This window comes from Hyperolius riggenbachi, chromosome 10 (genome assembly GCF_040937935.1).
Source record: "Hyperolius riggenbachi isolate aHypRig1 chromosome 10, aHypRig1.pri, whole genome shotgun sequence".
Taxonomy (NCBI): domain Eukaryota; kingdom Metazoa; phylum Chordata; class Amphibia; order Anura; family Hyperoliidae; genus Hyperolius; species Hyperolius riggenbachi.
The window spans coordinates 207,390,586-207,405,285 of record NC_090655.1 but is presented as its reverse complement, the minus strand read 5'-3'; the positions used below and the strand labels follow the sequence as shown (position 1 = coordinate 207,405,285).

Sequence of the window (14,700 nt, the reverse complement as noted above, 5' to 3'; positions counted from 1 at the left end):
CCTAGGGACAACTTACTGTTGCACAACTGGGTGCAATCTTACAATCTATTGGATGTATGGAAGATGCATAACCCCAACCAACCAGGATACACATGTCACTCCACATCCTATCATGCATTGTCAAGAATTGACTTATTATTGGCTTCTCCCTCTATCGCCATGCAGATGGGTCATACTAAACTGTTGCCCAGAGGCATCTCTGATCATGCTCCGTTGGAAACCACTCTATTGTTATCAGCAGCTATACCTAGACCCCTTTGGAAGCTTTCCCCAGGGTGGATCAATCATGATTTTGTGACACTCAGCATGCAGCAGCCTCTAATGGAGTACTGACGCTTCAACAATTTCTCCGCTGCCCCCTCAGTGGTATGGGATGCTTACAAAGCAGTCACCAGAGGAAACTATATAAAAATAATATCAGAAGCCCGGTTTCAGGATAGAGTCACCTTATTTAATGCAGAACAAGCTGCTGAAACAGCAGAAAAAGCGTTTCTCAACCTCAAGTCCAAAAGTTCATACGATGATTGGCAAGCGGCGCTGGCCCACTTATCAAACAGACAATTAATAGCTTCATCAAGGGTTGAGTCAGCACGCCGTCTCAGAATATATGAGCAGGGAGACAGAACAGAAAAGCTCTTGGCCTATCTAATAGGGGAAGAGAAGCAAATATATCATATTGGGGCCATTAAAGCACCCACTGGTGATATACTGACCTTACCTGGGGACATCAATGAGGAATTTTTGCATTACTATCAAACTCTATATACATCAGACACAAATTACACGGCGACCCAACTGGAGGAGTTTTTGGGAAAGATTCCCTTCCCGGTGTTGTCTGCCGATGACAGAGTTTTCCTGGAGGCAGACATCACCGGAGAGGAGATACGTGATGTTATTAACCACCTTAGCGGTATGGACGAGCTCAGCTCGTCCATCACCGCCAGAGGGTGCCGCTCAGGCCCTGCTGGGCCGATTTGGATGAAATAAAAAGCAGCACACGCAGCCGGCACTTTGCCAGCCGCGTGTGCTGCCTGATCGCCGCCGCGAGCAGCGGCGAAAGAGGGTCCCCCCAGCCGCCTGAGCCCTGCGCAGCCGGAACAAATAGTTCCGGCCAGCGCTAAGGGCTGGATCGGAGGCGGCAGACGTCAGGACGTCGGCTGACGTCCATGACGTCACTCCGCTCGTCGCCATGGCGACGAGGAAAGCCAAACAAGGAAGGCTGCTCATTGCAGCCTTCCTTGTTACTTATGCTTGCCGGAGGCGATCGGAAGAACGCCTCCGGAGCGCCCTCTAGTGGGCTTTCATGCAGCCAACTTTCAGTTGGCTGCATGAAATAGTTTTTTTTTAATTAAGTAAAAACCCTCCCGCAGCCGCCCTGGCGATAGCAATAGAACGCCAGGGTGGTTAAGGGCCTGCCTAATTCTAAAGCCCCGGGGGCTGACGGGCTACCAGCCGAATTCTATAAAAAATACAGCAAAGACATAATCCCATATCTGCAGAGGACATTTAAACATATCCTGGAGAGTGGTGATCTTCCTGGTTCCATGTGTGAGGCTTTATCACTGTTCTTCCAAAAAAGGGAAGGGACCCTACCCATTGCAAGTCTTACAGGCCCATCTCATTGCTAAATCAAGACTATAAAATACTGGCAAAAATATTATCTGTCCGGTTAAATATGCTAATTACAAAACTCATACACCCTGACCAATCAGGATTCATTCCTGGGAAGGGGACAGATATTAATTTGTAAAGGCTTAGGACCCTTTACACCACGCCGAGGGCCAGAGTACGCACGGGCCACTCCGTATCAGATCCCTTTCTCCTCTCTAGGGGTACGCGACAGGGATGCCCACTTTCACCCACCCTATTTGCTATGGTCGTGGAACCACTTGCCATACTTCTACGAGCTAGTGCATCAGTGGGGGGCCTCACATATGGGACCAGGGTGGAGAAACTTTCATTATATGCTGATGACCTTCTTTTGTATCTCTCGGACTCCGGCCCTTCACTGGTCGGCGCCCTGGAGATTATAGAGAAATATGGCACATTCTCAGGATTCAAGGTAAACTGGGACAAATCCACTATCCTACCGCTAGATGGGCGAATACCAGCACACCCAGCTCCCACTCCACTCCAGTGGGTCACAGAATTCACGTACTTAGGTATCAAGGTCACCAGAAATATTAATGACTACTATAAACTTAACCTAGATCCGATCCAGTCTAAACTCCAGCAAAAATGCAAAGCATGGCGGACGCTCCCATTGTCTCTGCTTGGTCGCGCAAATGCTATCAAAATGAATATGCTTCCCAAATTTCTGTATTATTTCAGGAACAGCCCTGTATATATTCCAGCCAAATACTTCCACAATATCAACAAAGCGGTCACATCCTTGTTGCGGTACCCCAAGAACCCACGTATAGCACTATCCACTTTGCAGCGAGACCAGAATAGTGGAGGTATTGGGTTACCAGATTTTGAGCAATATTACTGGGCGTCAGCCGCAGTCACCATTCGGTGGTGGTTCGAGCAGTCCCCAACTAACCCAGCGACTGCTTTGGAAGCAGAGATAATGGGATCTTTCTTAGCCCTTTCCAGTTTGCCTTTTAGAGGAAGTAAGCAAATTCCTAAAGCCACTCCAAACATGTTGGCAACGGTTAGAATATGGGAAAAAATAAATAAAATCTCCCAGCAGCCTGGACAGATCTCCCCTCATACCCCATTGTGGATGAACCCATCATTACGTGAATTTCTGACGGTGCCAGACCCCAAGGCCTGGGCAGACCACGGGATTTATAAGTTAAAGGACATTACAGATGGCCATCAGATTAAACCCTTCACCTCCCTCAGAAGGGATAACGGTATTCCTCATAGTATGTACTTCAGATACTTACAGCTACAACATGCCTTCAAGGCACAATTCTTCAGGGGAAACAGAACGCTGCTGGTGCAAGCCCATACCACTGAGGGGGAAATTATAAAAAGGGATCTGGAGCATGTTGTCTCTGTTATATACAAAACGTTTCCCTCCAGGGGACAAGCTAAAATAAATAAATTGTTCTTGGCATGGCAGTCTGACATTCCTGACCTGACATTGGAAACATGGAATAGCATTCTAGGATATTTTGTCACAACAGGCGTAGCAGCAAGGGACCGCCTCATTGCCCTTAAATTTTTGCATAGGAGCTACATCTCACCAGCCAAATTATGCAAAATAGACCCTGCTGCCTCGGGAAGATGTGGTAGATGCCAGCAACCAGCTGCAGATTTTTTTCACATAGTGTGGCTTTGCCCACGAGTCTGTTCTTATTGGTCAGATACACGCAGAACTTCAAAAAGTGTTTGGAATTGCTTTTGACCCAAACCCAGAGCAGCTATTGCTGGGATATATGGCTAAAAACATGCTCTCCACTCATAAAATGCAGGCATATAGGTCCCGTGTTGCATATGCCAGGAAGATGGTTGGAAGCAAACTCTAGCACCTAGTAAAAAGGACTGGTCCTCGTATGTACATAAAGAACTAGCTATTATCAAACCCATATACCTTAAGAGAAAATGCCCCAAAAAATTTAAGAAAATGTGGTCTTGTTGGACCTCATACTACAAGCTAAAGTTAGATGATTAAATACTGCTGTATAACAAAAAACCCCTGGGAGGTTGCGGGGAGATGCACTCGAGCCACGCCACCCTCTACTTACATAGAGTAGACACTTTCTTCTACTCTACAGCTATTGGATGGAGTGATAATGTATTTTATGCACTTACTCTGAAATGGAAAATGGTCATGTTGATGTTATTGTTTTGTTTAGGTGCCGCCATGGTTGGCAGGCACAATTGTCTCTTTGTTTATATGCAAAAATGTGAATAAAAATTATACTTTAAAAAAAAAAAATGAAGCAATGACTGCCAGCTATATGAGTGGGTTGGGGAACACACCTGACCCAAGAAGATAGATAATAAGGTCGTTGCTTCATTGTGGACAGACCAAATTCGATCAGCTGGACCCTCAGTCACTGTTGATCTGTCATTCAGCTACCTCAGCCCGACCATATGGGCTTGAAAACCGCCATCGCCTGCACTCTGGCCATGGTGCGCACCAGTCCAGCACGGCCGTCGCTACACAAACAGCTGTTTGCGGTGCGTTACACAGTGAGTTTAGTCTCAGTGTGAAGCAGTACACTAAATACACTACTTGATTAATGTATATACATGCAAATGTTTTAAAGCACTTTAGGCCTCCAATTTAGCAATAAAATGTGATGTCTGCCCTTAAAACGCTGCTGTGCATCAAATCCTGATTTTTCCCACTCCGCCATGCTCCCCTCCAGGTGTTAGACCCCTTGAAAAATCTTTTGCATCACTTTTGTGGCCAGTATAAATGTTTCTAGTTTTCAAAGTTCGCCTCCCCATTGAACTCTATTGCGGTTTGCGAAAGTTTGCGCAAACCAAACTTTCGCGAAGTTCGCAAACCGAAAATCGGAGGTTCGGGCCATCTCTAGTTGCAGGTAGTAGTAGTAGGAGATCTGGACGACGGAACACAAGAATTACCAGGTAGAAGTACCATGAGAGGTCAGCTGTAGGTTTGAATGAATGTCAATGATGCAGACTTGTCTGGTTTGACCAGAGGCATCCATTTCTAGTCCTTGAGGGCATGGATCCTCATTCCATTTTTAATGTAACTATAATAAACAAATGGGGATGAGAGAGTAAGTTGCGATTCACCAAGTAAACACTCTCTAAATAGTACGGGCTCAGTAGTGAAAATGAATGTAGAGCAGGGTTGAAAATGAAAGGCCTTCTCTTAATATTCCTGTTGGAGGTAGACTGTGCATCCACCAGTACCTATGTCCCCAAATAATGAATGGGAACAAAACACACATTTTTAGCACAGCGGACTGTGGCTTGAGACTGCCCTCCAGCTTTTCAGCTACTTCCTGCTTTTGGCTGTGAAGTATTGGAAGCTGGAATGTACAATGGAGGACTGAGCACAGAGGTGACATCAAGGATGAGTTAAGCCTTGCCATAAAGATGCAGGAGATCCCATTGCTGTAACAACGAGGGGGACGGGGAAGCCTCCGGATTATCCAGAAGCTTCCCTTTACTGAGGTAAGTACCAATTTTCCTTACAGGTTCTTTTTAAAGTGGGAGAAAACAGACAATGTGTTTTTCTACTTTTGATTACCCATACAGTTATATTTGCTTTTGTGCACAAAATTGCCTGTCTATAAATTACAAATTCCTGAAGTACAGATTATCTTATCTGAAAACTGCCACTGCTTTTTATTGCATAGCTGCTGTATTTATATATTAAAATCTATAGTGATCACTTAGCTCATTCTGCTTCTCAGCTCAGTTTAGAAAGTTTGCTAACTTAGTTTGCTAACTAAATGTATCTGACAAAGTAATGTAAACAAAAGATAATGTTATCACCTATTTGGATGTGGCAAGAAGCTGCCCACTGAAGCAAGGAGCGTTCCACTGAAGAACAAAGTGTTGTGTTTAACCGTTTGAATGTTGTTCTGCTACAATTTGTTTTTGTGGTAGAAGGCTTTATGCAGTAAATCTTTTAGAGCAAAGAGAAAATGTGGAGTTTCATACCACAAACATGTACAGGGTGGACCATTCATATGGATACACCTTAATAAAATGGGAATGGTTGGTGATATTAATTTCCTGTTTGTGGCAAACAAGCTGGTGGATGAGTCACCACAGTGGAAAATTATTTATTTCAGCACATACGTCCGAATTTAAAAGCAGACAACACATTATTCATCAGTAAATGATTTAATATGGATGTGTCTGCATGTTCTGTATCTTTGGAAATTCTTGAAACTGCACAAAACATCCCAAATTCAAATGATCACTCATTCCACATGTTCAAAAGCACCAGGCATTGATCAGCAGAGGGCAATGATGCTCTTGGCAAAGCAGTGTAGACTGTGTAGCTGCACATATGTCTTTACAGTATTTAATATATTTGATTAAATAATAAGATCATTGTATTTAAGAAAAAAAAAATGGTTCAGAGGGAGACTGATTAATGTTGAAATTAAAACATGGCTGGAGCCAGAGTTCGTCTCTAAGGCCTCGTATAGACATGAGGACTATTCCCCCAGAACTCAATCCCTCAGGTGACAAGTTCAGGGCCAAGTTGTGTGCATGTGCTTTGCTAGTCAGCAGGCTAGTGATGAGTTCTGTTGCTGAGGAGCGCTGAGGGTAGGGCGGTGAATTGTCACAGAGCAAGGGGCTTGAGTAGAAAGCAATGCTCCGATGCATCTCAGACATACATGTCAAACTCTGGCCCTTGGAGCCATTAAATTTGGCCCTCAAGTGGGTTCCCCACTTTGGCCCACTCTATACCTCCAGGAAAGCTATATTGGAGGTGAAGCTCTAGAACAGTGTTTCTCAACATTTTATTGGTATGTACCCCTTTTAAAACCCTGTACTCACCCAGTACCCCATAGCATAGTAAACATTATCACAAGTACCCCTTGACAAATATATATTTAATCGTAGTATATGATAATTGGTTCTAAACAATTCCCAAGCATTTACCATTGCTTTTAATTAGCTAAAATACTAATTTGATGTTGTTTAAATAAGATGTATTATTTTGTAAAACTTTACATTTGTTATTCTTGGTTAAGTATATCAAGCCTGAGTACCCCCTGGAACCATCAGAAGTACCCCCTGGGTTATGTGTACCACACGTTGAGAAGCTAGTAGAGATGCGAAGTTCGGATCTTTTTAATGATCCGGATGATTCAAATCGGATCATTGAAAAGATACAGATCTTTGATCCGAATCTCGGATAATTTTACAAGGGAAGCATTCGGGGGTGAAATGACTAGCAGGACAGGAGAAGGGGAGGAGGGTGGACACACAGAGAAGGGGAGAAGATGGACAGAGGGCAGGGAGTGGACAGAGAAGGGAGGAGGGACGAGCAGAGAGCAGAAATGTTTGTTTGCACACAATACCCACATGCTGCAATCATATGCTTTACATATATATTTCACCTATATGTGCATCTGTGTACTTTGAATGCAAAAGTCGCACAGTGAAAGAAAACATTCCCCAAAGCATTCCCATAAGTCAAGTGCAGCTGTTTAGAGTAGCGCAGGAGGATCATATTGCCCTGCAATCACAGTGCTTGCAAAGTTACTGAGCTGTGCTGAGCCAAAAGCTTCCAATTTGTTCACTGTGCACAACTACGGAACAGACAGCCTATAATGAGCAGCACATTATAGCCAGTATGTGTGCTCTACACATATGTGGCAGTGGCACCCATGTCCCCTCTCTCTCATCTACCTGTCCCTGGCTCCCCTCCAACAGAGCGATCCATCTCTGCTCTGCTTCCAGGACCCCGCTGCCCGCTGAGAGGGGGCGTGTCGCTCCTGCCCCCCCCTTTTACGATCCGAATCACTCATTTTGATTATTCGGATGATTCGACTCACAATAGAGATTCGGATCAAAGATCCGAATCGTTCATGATCCGGACAACACTAGAACCTAGGCTCTAGAACACCAAGAAACAATATGGGTGAGGTAGGTGGAAAGCACTAAACACTAGGGAATTGTATAGGAAGGAAAGTGATCACTAGACATTGAGGTTGGCCGGACGCTAGGTCCTAGAACACAATTTCAGCCCACTTTGTATTTGAGTTTGACACCCCTGATCTAGCGGGATCAGGTAAGCTGTAAACACACACACTAGGTTCTTTGCAGAGATGGCCCTAACCAGACACCTGGGCCAAGAAACTATCTAGCGTGTACAGCAGGGCTGTGGAGTCGGTACAAAAATCTTCAGACTCCTCAGTTTATGAAACCACCGACTCCAACTCCAGGTACCCAAAATTGCTCCGACATCTAAGTTTTACAAAAGCTATGGATTTGGTTTAAACATCATCCGACTCCTCACTTTACTGAAACCTCCGACTCCAAGTACCCAAAATTGATGCGACTTCACAGCCCTGGTGTACAGGGCTTAATACTCGCTTTAGGCTTCTCCTTGATTTTAGCCTTTACAGCCTAATTTCTGTGAGGTCAGGACTTTTCTGAGCAATTTCTTCTGATAAACATTTCTGATTGGTATTTTAAGGTATACGGTTCTGTATAAAGCAAGTGGTCAAGGCTATTTTTATAACTGCAATTACATTCAGCAGGAATCCTGACAATTTTGATTGGGGTAAACTGCATAGAAGACAAAATGTGCATCTCTTTCACCAGCTTTACCTTTTTTTCTCCAATTCCCTGCATTCATCCTAGCAGTATGCCAAGTTACATGGTACATCAGTAAGTTGGAATATTTCATATATGGAAGGCCCACGTTGGATGCCCACCACACGCCATGACTTACTGACACAACCTATGGGTAAGACTAACTAAGTAGGCATGGTCGTGGCAGAGACCACAGTTAGCCCTACACTCTTGTAAGGTAATTGCAACATGACTTGAGGGGACAGTCAGGCGTTTCCCGAACACTGCCAATCCAGCGCAGGAGACTTGGGCGCAGTCGGCGCTACCATAGACCGTAATAGAAATCAGGGCTGTGGAGTCGGTACAAAATTCCTCCGACTCCTCAGTTTAGGATTCCACCGACTCCGACTCCTCTAATTTGCATATTACAATCTTGTTGATTGAAAGTATGTAACATAAAATTTGTCTCTTAACTGCCAACGCTTAGGAATTTTAAAAGGCAACTGAAGTGAGAGGGATATGGAGACTGCCATATTTATTCCCTTTAGTCATAGACTAAAACTAGTCCTTGGTAAGAGTACTTGTAAAAGGTACAGACCAGAACAAAGAACATCTATCAGGCCCTAGGCAATGTAAGTGTGGGTACATGTAAGAGTGATGTGCAGGTACTCTGCAGGGGAATAAGAGGATTCTTCCTCTATTACACATTCTTCATGTACAATCTGAACCAGGTTTATGGGTGATAGACAACACCTCTGTGTTCAATGTGCACAACATTCTCAGTGGATTCTCTGCAGCTCTGTGGAGAGTGCATATATAGAGTATAGTACTACTGTGTTACAAAGTAAACCTGAGACAGATGAAATTAAAGTTGTATACCTACCTGGGGCTTCCTCCAGCCCCCTTCAGGCTAATCAGTCCCTCGCTGTCCTCCTCCGCCACCTGGATCTTTTGCTATGAGTTCAGGTACTTGAGCCAGTCTGGCGTAGTGCGCATGCACACACTCCGCCACTGGGAGCGTACTACACCTGAGCACCACTATTGCGCAGGTGCAGAACGCTCCTGGATGTAGGAGCTGCACGTGGCCGGACAGCACTGACTGGCTGAATTACCGGGACTCATAGCAAAAGATCCAGGTAGCGGAGGAGGACAGCGAGAGACTGATTAGCCTGAAGGGGGCTGGAAGAAGCCCCAGGTATGTATAAAACTTTTCTTTTCATCCATCTCAGGTACCATTTAATTCGTAGTCACCAAACCAAATTTTAACAACATATCAAATTATTTGATTTCATGAGCAGAGAGAGTAACATTTGCATAAATCAGAATCAACGCAGAATTATTTCCATCTCATTGACCATCTCTATTAGTGACACAGCTACACATCAGGCTTTATACTTACAGCATAGATGTTATTTAGTATATATAAGAAATTTCTGTGTACACATCATATATACAGTCACAATCAGATGTGTATATCTGACCTTAAAAATACGGCGACTGCTTTATTGAAGCAGCACAAGTAACTTATTTTGATTGGTTTCTTTCATTTTTGTGGACTAAGCACAGCTATTACTGTATATATACACATTATTTTTGATGACTATTATCTGAGAAATAGAACATTTTATCATATTTTTTTTTTAATTAGTTTAAATTCATTAGGAGTCGAAGTCGGTGCATTTTTTCCCGACTCCGACTCCAGGCACCCAAAATTGCCCCGACTCCGCAGCCCTGATAGGAATTACAGCTATAGCGCCGCGCACAGAGAGTAACTTCAGCGCCGTCAGAAGATGGAGCTGAAGTTACTTAAAACACTATAATTCGGCCTCCAGAAATTGCTGGAAGCCGAATTATTTAATTCCCCACTATCCATGTGGACCTAGAGAGGGAATAGTATTTAGCTTCGCCGTGAACTTGCGCAGTAGCAGGATAAGCCTTGCCGGCTGTATCCTGCGCCCAAGTCTCCCGGTGGCCAATTCTCTCATACGCCTTGAGGAGACAATATGTGTTTCCTGGGATGGAGAAGAGGGTGCCACTCTTTACACAGCAGTTCCAGCAGCCTCTGACAACTTCCTGAAGTTTGGATTTCAGTTTTTGTAATTACCTTTCAATGGACTTTATTCATAACTGCACTTCTATAAAATGTCAAAAAAAAAAAGTACCTTAACCAGAGCTTTAACCAATGAAGTGTATTTGAACATGTCGATATGTGCATTCTTTTGATCTTAAAATATAATCTTTCGTCTGTTTTTATTCACTAAGCTAAATGTATACGGGTTTATGCTTTTACATTGTAAAGAAAAACTACCAGTGCAGGGATATATTGGGCATTTTTGTAAGCATGACATTTCATTAATACCAGTTGCCTGGCAGTCCTGCTGATCCTCTAATACTTTTAGGCCCCTTTCATACTTCGTGTGGCCTTGCATCGCGGTACTCTACCCCGCCGCAGCTTGCAATGCATTAGCGAGCAGTGCGTACGGTACACAACAAAATGGAAGTCTAAAATAGCTCACAGTAGGGGTATGCATATGGCTAAAATCACGTGATGCATTTCCTGTCTGTGTACACATGACTTAGGCGCTTTCTGATGTCACTAGCTTAGACGTTCTGGGAGTGAGGTCACAGCGATTTCCCTGTCAGTGCAGTCTGCTTTAGGGAGCAAAATTTAGGTCATGGTGCGGTGTAATGCACTGTACTAGGCCCTTATGCCTGCACACAAATGGCACCACACCACGAGTGAAAGTGCCCTCAGCCATAGACCCTGACCAAGCATGCAGATCAGGTGTTTCTGACAAAAATTTGACAAGATTAGCTGCATGCTTGTTTCAGACAATGCTGATGCCACAATGATCAGCAGGACTTTCCGGCAACTGGTATTGTTTAAAAGGAAATAAATATGGCAGCCTACACATACCTTTAGCTTCTGGTTCCCTTTAAAGTGCCCCTGAAACGTGCTAAAAATACAAAGTAAAATACTTAGTAAATACTGGATATTCCAGAGGCTTCCTGTATGATCTTACATCCAAATGTTCTAGTGCGGGGTGTCCCTCTTCTTCTGGCTACGCTCTTAAGGCGTGGACAAGCACATCCTGACTAGGCATACACGACTGAAGTCCGCACAAGCCCAAGAGAGTGAAGGGACTCATATACACAAGTGCTTCATTCAACTGGGCATGCACAGACCTTACCCATGCATGGCCATATTGGATGCACCCATCCACAGCCATGAAAAAATTACTCCAATGACTCCAAGGTATGTACCAAACTTTTTATTTTTTGGAGATTTTAGGGGTGCTGTATACACACACAGCTAAAGGATTATTAGGAACACCATACTAATACGGTGTTTGACACTCTTTCGCCTTCAGAACTGCCTTAATTATACATGGCATTGATTCAATAAGGTGCTGAAAGCACTCTTTAGAAATGTTGGCCCATATTGATAGGATAGCATCTTGCAGTTGATGGAGATTTGTGGGATGCACATCCAGGGCACGAAGCTCCCGTTCCATCACATCCCAAAGATGCTCTATTGGGTTGAGATCTGGTGACTGTGGGGGCCATTTTAGTCCATTTAGTACAGTGAACTCATTGTCATGTTCAAGAAACCAATTTGAAATGATTTGAGCTTTGTGACATGGTGCATTATCCTGCAGGAAGTAGCCATCAGAGGATGGGTACATGGTGGTCATGAAGGGATGGATATGGTCAGACACAATGCTCAGGTAGCCCGTGGCATTTAAACAATGCTCAATTGGCCCTAAGGGGCCTAATGTGTGCCAAGAAAACATCCCCCACACAATTACACCACCACCAGCCCGCACAGTGGTAACAAGGCATGATGGATCCATGTTCTCATTCTGTTTACGCCAAATTCTGACTCTATCAAGACTTATCAGACCAAGCAACATTTTTAAAGTCTGCAACTGTCCAATTTTGGTGAGCTCGTGCAAATTGTAGCCTCTTTTTCCTATTTGTAGAAGAGTTGAGTGTTACCCGGTGGGGTCTTCTACTGTTGTAGCACATCCGCCTCAAGGTTGTGCATGTTGTGGCTTCACAAATGGTTTGCTGCATACCTCAGTTGTAACGAGTGGTTATTTCAGTTAACGTTGCTCTTCTATCAGCTTGAATCAGTCGGCCCATTCTCCTCTAACCTCTAGCATCAACAAGGCATTTTCGCCCACAGGACTGCCACATACTGGATGTTTTTCCCTTTTCACACCATTCTTTGTAAACCCTAGCAATGGTTGTGCGTGAGAATCCCACTAACTGGGAACTGGTACACTGTGAAGTACTCAGACCGGCCCATCTGGCACCAACAACCATGCCACACTCAAAATTGCTTAACCTGCTGGGTGCTCCGATTCCCGCGGCCGATTTTTTCGCCCGATTTTTGTTTTATATCATCTAGCTAGCCTAGCTACATGATTCTCCCCTTGCAGCTCTTTTCCTCCAACCCTTCCGATCGCCGCCGGCGATCACGCCCATAAGGAAATCCCGTTCTAAACGGGATTTCCTTGAGGGCTTTCCCCGTCGCCATGGCGACCAACGGAGTGACGTCACAGGGACTCCCGATCCACCCCAAAGTGCAGCCTGGTGGCGATTGGCCAGGCTGCACACAAGGTCCGCGGGGGGGCCCTCTTTCGCGTCGGGTAGCGGCGGATCGGCGGCGATCGGGTAGGACACGCAGCAAGTAAAGTGCTTGCTGCGTTAAAAAAAAAGAAATTATTCGAATCGGCCCAGCGGGGCCTGAGCGGTGCCCTCTAGCGTCTCTGGACGAGCTCAGCTCGTCCAGAACGCTAGGGAGGTTATCACCTTTCTTTCCTATTCTGACATTCAATTTGGAGTTCAGGAGATTGTCTTGACCAGGACCAATGCATTGAAGCAACTGCCATGTGATTGGTTGATTAGATAACTGCATTAATGAGAAATTGAACAGGTGTTCCTAATAATCTTTTAGGTGAGTGTACATGGGGATCCCTGCTTAGGTGACCGGTCACACAGCACAGGAAGAGGAAGTACTGCGTTCGTCCTTTCTGAGTCTAAAAAAAAATCAGTTCCATAAAAATAAGCTGAGATTACCACGATAGGCAGCAGTGGGGTAGGTAAACTACACACTAAGGCAAAGTTCATGGGAATGATAATATGCCAGATTCAATCTGCCTGCTCAACTGGACAGAGGTAAAAACACAAGAGGGAGAGAGCCCTTATTTAGTCTATGTGATAACATGGACACATGAAAGAAGGCTGAATTCTTATTCACACACTGTACTAAATCCAGACAGTGGTCTCGTCACCTATGGGAACAAAGGTGAGACATCACAGATTTTTTCTTGGCAAACTGTCTCCCACAGTCAGGACACTGATATAGCTGTTCCCCGGTGTGGACTCTCCTATGAACGACCAGACGTTCTCTACTAGTGAAGGATTCCCCACATACAGGACAAGGATACATGTTGACACCACTGTGGGTTTTCTGGTGGCTAACCAGATTGGACTTGCTGGTGAAGTTCCTCCCGCAGTCCAAACAGGAATACGGACGTTCACCAGTGTGAATCCTCTCGTGTTCAGTCAGACAAAATCTAACGCTGAACGATTTTCCACAAACAGAGCAGGTATAGGGCTTCTCGCCAGTGTGGACTCTCCTGTGTCTTATCAGATGGTCATTACGGAAGAAACATTTCCCACATTCTGAACATGTAAATGGCTTTTCACCCGTGTGGATTCTCTGGTGTAACATGAGATAGTGGCCCTGGGAGAAACTCTTTCCACATTCTGAACATGAATAACCCCGTTCCCCAGTGTGAGTTTTTTGGTGTCTGTTGAGCAGTGGTTTCTGGCTATAACTTTTCCCACACTCTGAACATGAATAGGGCTTCTCTGTAGTTTGGCTTTTCTGTTGTACTATTGGCTCTTCTATGGGTTCCACTTTCACTTTACATTGTCTGGAACTTGTGAGCATATTACGATGGGTGACAGTAGAGGCGTGGACAAGACGACCAACCCGACGAGTAGAGGGACCAGATGATGGATCAGCACTAAGATGTACCGGATGGGATTCTCGGGTAATAGGCTCTTCTCCAGCATAGTCTGCTGTTTCACCATCTACAGACGTAAGATTTTCTTCCGTGCTGTAACTTCTGTATCGACCATCTGCAGCGAATAGGAAATTAAGTTTTAGCATGGAGATATGAAATACAGCAATGCTCAAATGCTGAGTCCATGCCGTGCACAGCACAGGGGGAGGAGCAGCATGGACTCTAAAAGGGGGGGGGGGGGGGGATTACTGGTTGAAGAGAACCCAAGGCAAACATATCGAGAAAAAAAAATTATATATTTAAAAAGATGCTCAAGAAGCTTCCCACGTCCTCCTGGGGACCACCGCCACTGCCCGGGTCCCTCTTGAAGATCCCACCCGCTCTCCTCTTCATGCATGAGTGTGGCAGTGCTGCACCTGTGCGAGTATAGCCACACTCCATGCCTGCACAGTAGCTTGCAACT

At 44.8% G+C, this 14,700-nt stretch overlaps 1 protein-coding gene and 1 pseudogene across 3 annotated transcripts in view; one reads left to right on the top strand and one right to left on the bottom strand.

The window, feature by feature from the left end:
- Positions 1 to 14,700, top strand: part of LOC137534269 (zinc finger protein 721-like) — a 377,767-nt pseudogene that overhangs the window by 334,310 nt on the left and 28,757 nt on the right.
- LOC137534281 (oocyte zinc finger protein XlCOF8.4-like) overlaps positions 9,659 to 14,700 on the bottom strand; it is a 42,566-nt gene continuing 37,524 nt past the window's right edge. For all 3 annotated transcript variants that reach the window (XM_068255708.1, XM_068255706.1, XM_068255707.1), the window contains exon 7: positions 9,659 to 14,352. In XM_068255708.1, the coding sequence (XP_068111809.1) occupies positions 13,493 to 14,352 (860 nt within the window). In that variant the 3' untranslated portion in view covers positions 9,659 to 13,492. The remainder of the gene's footprint in view (positions 14,353 to 14,700) is intronic.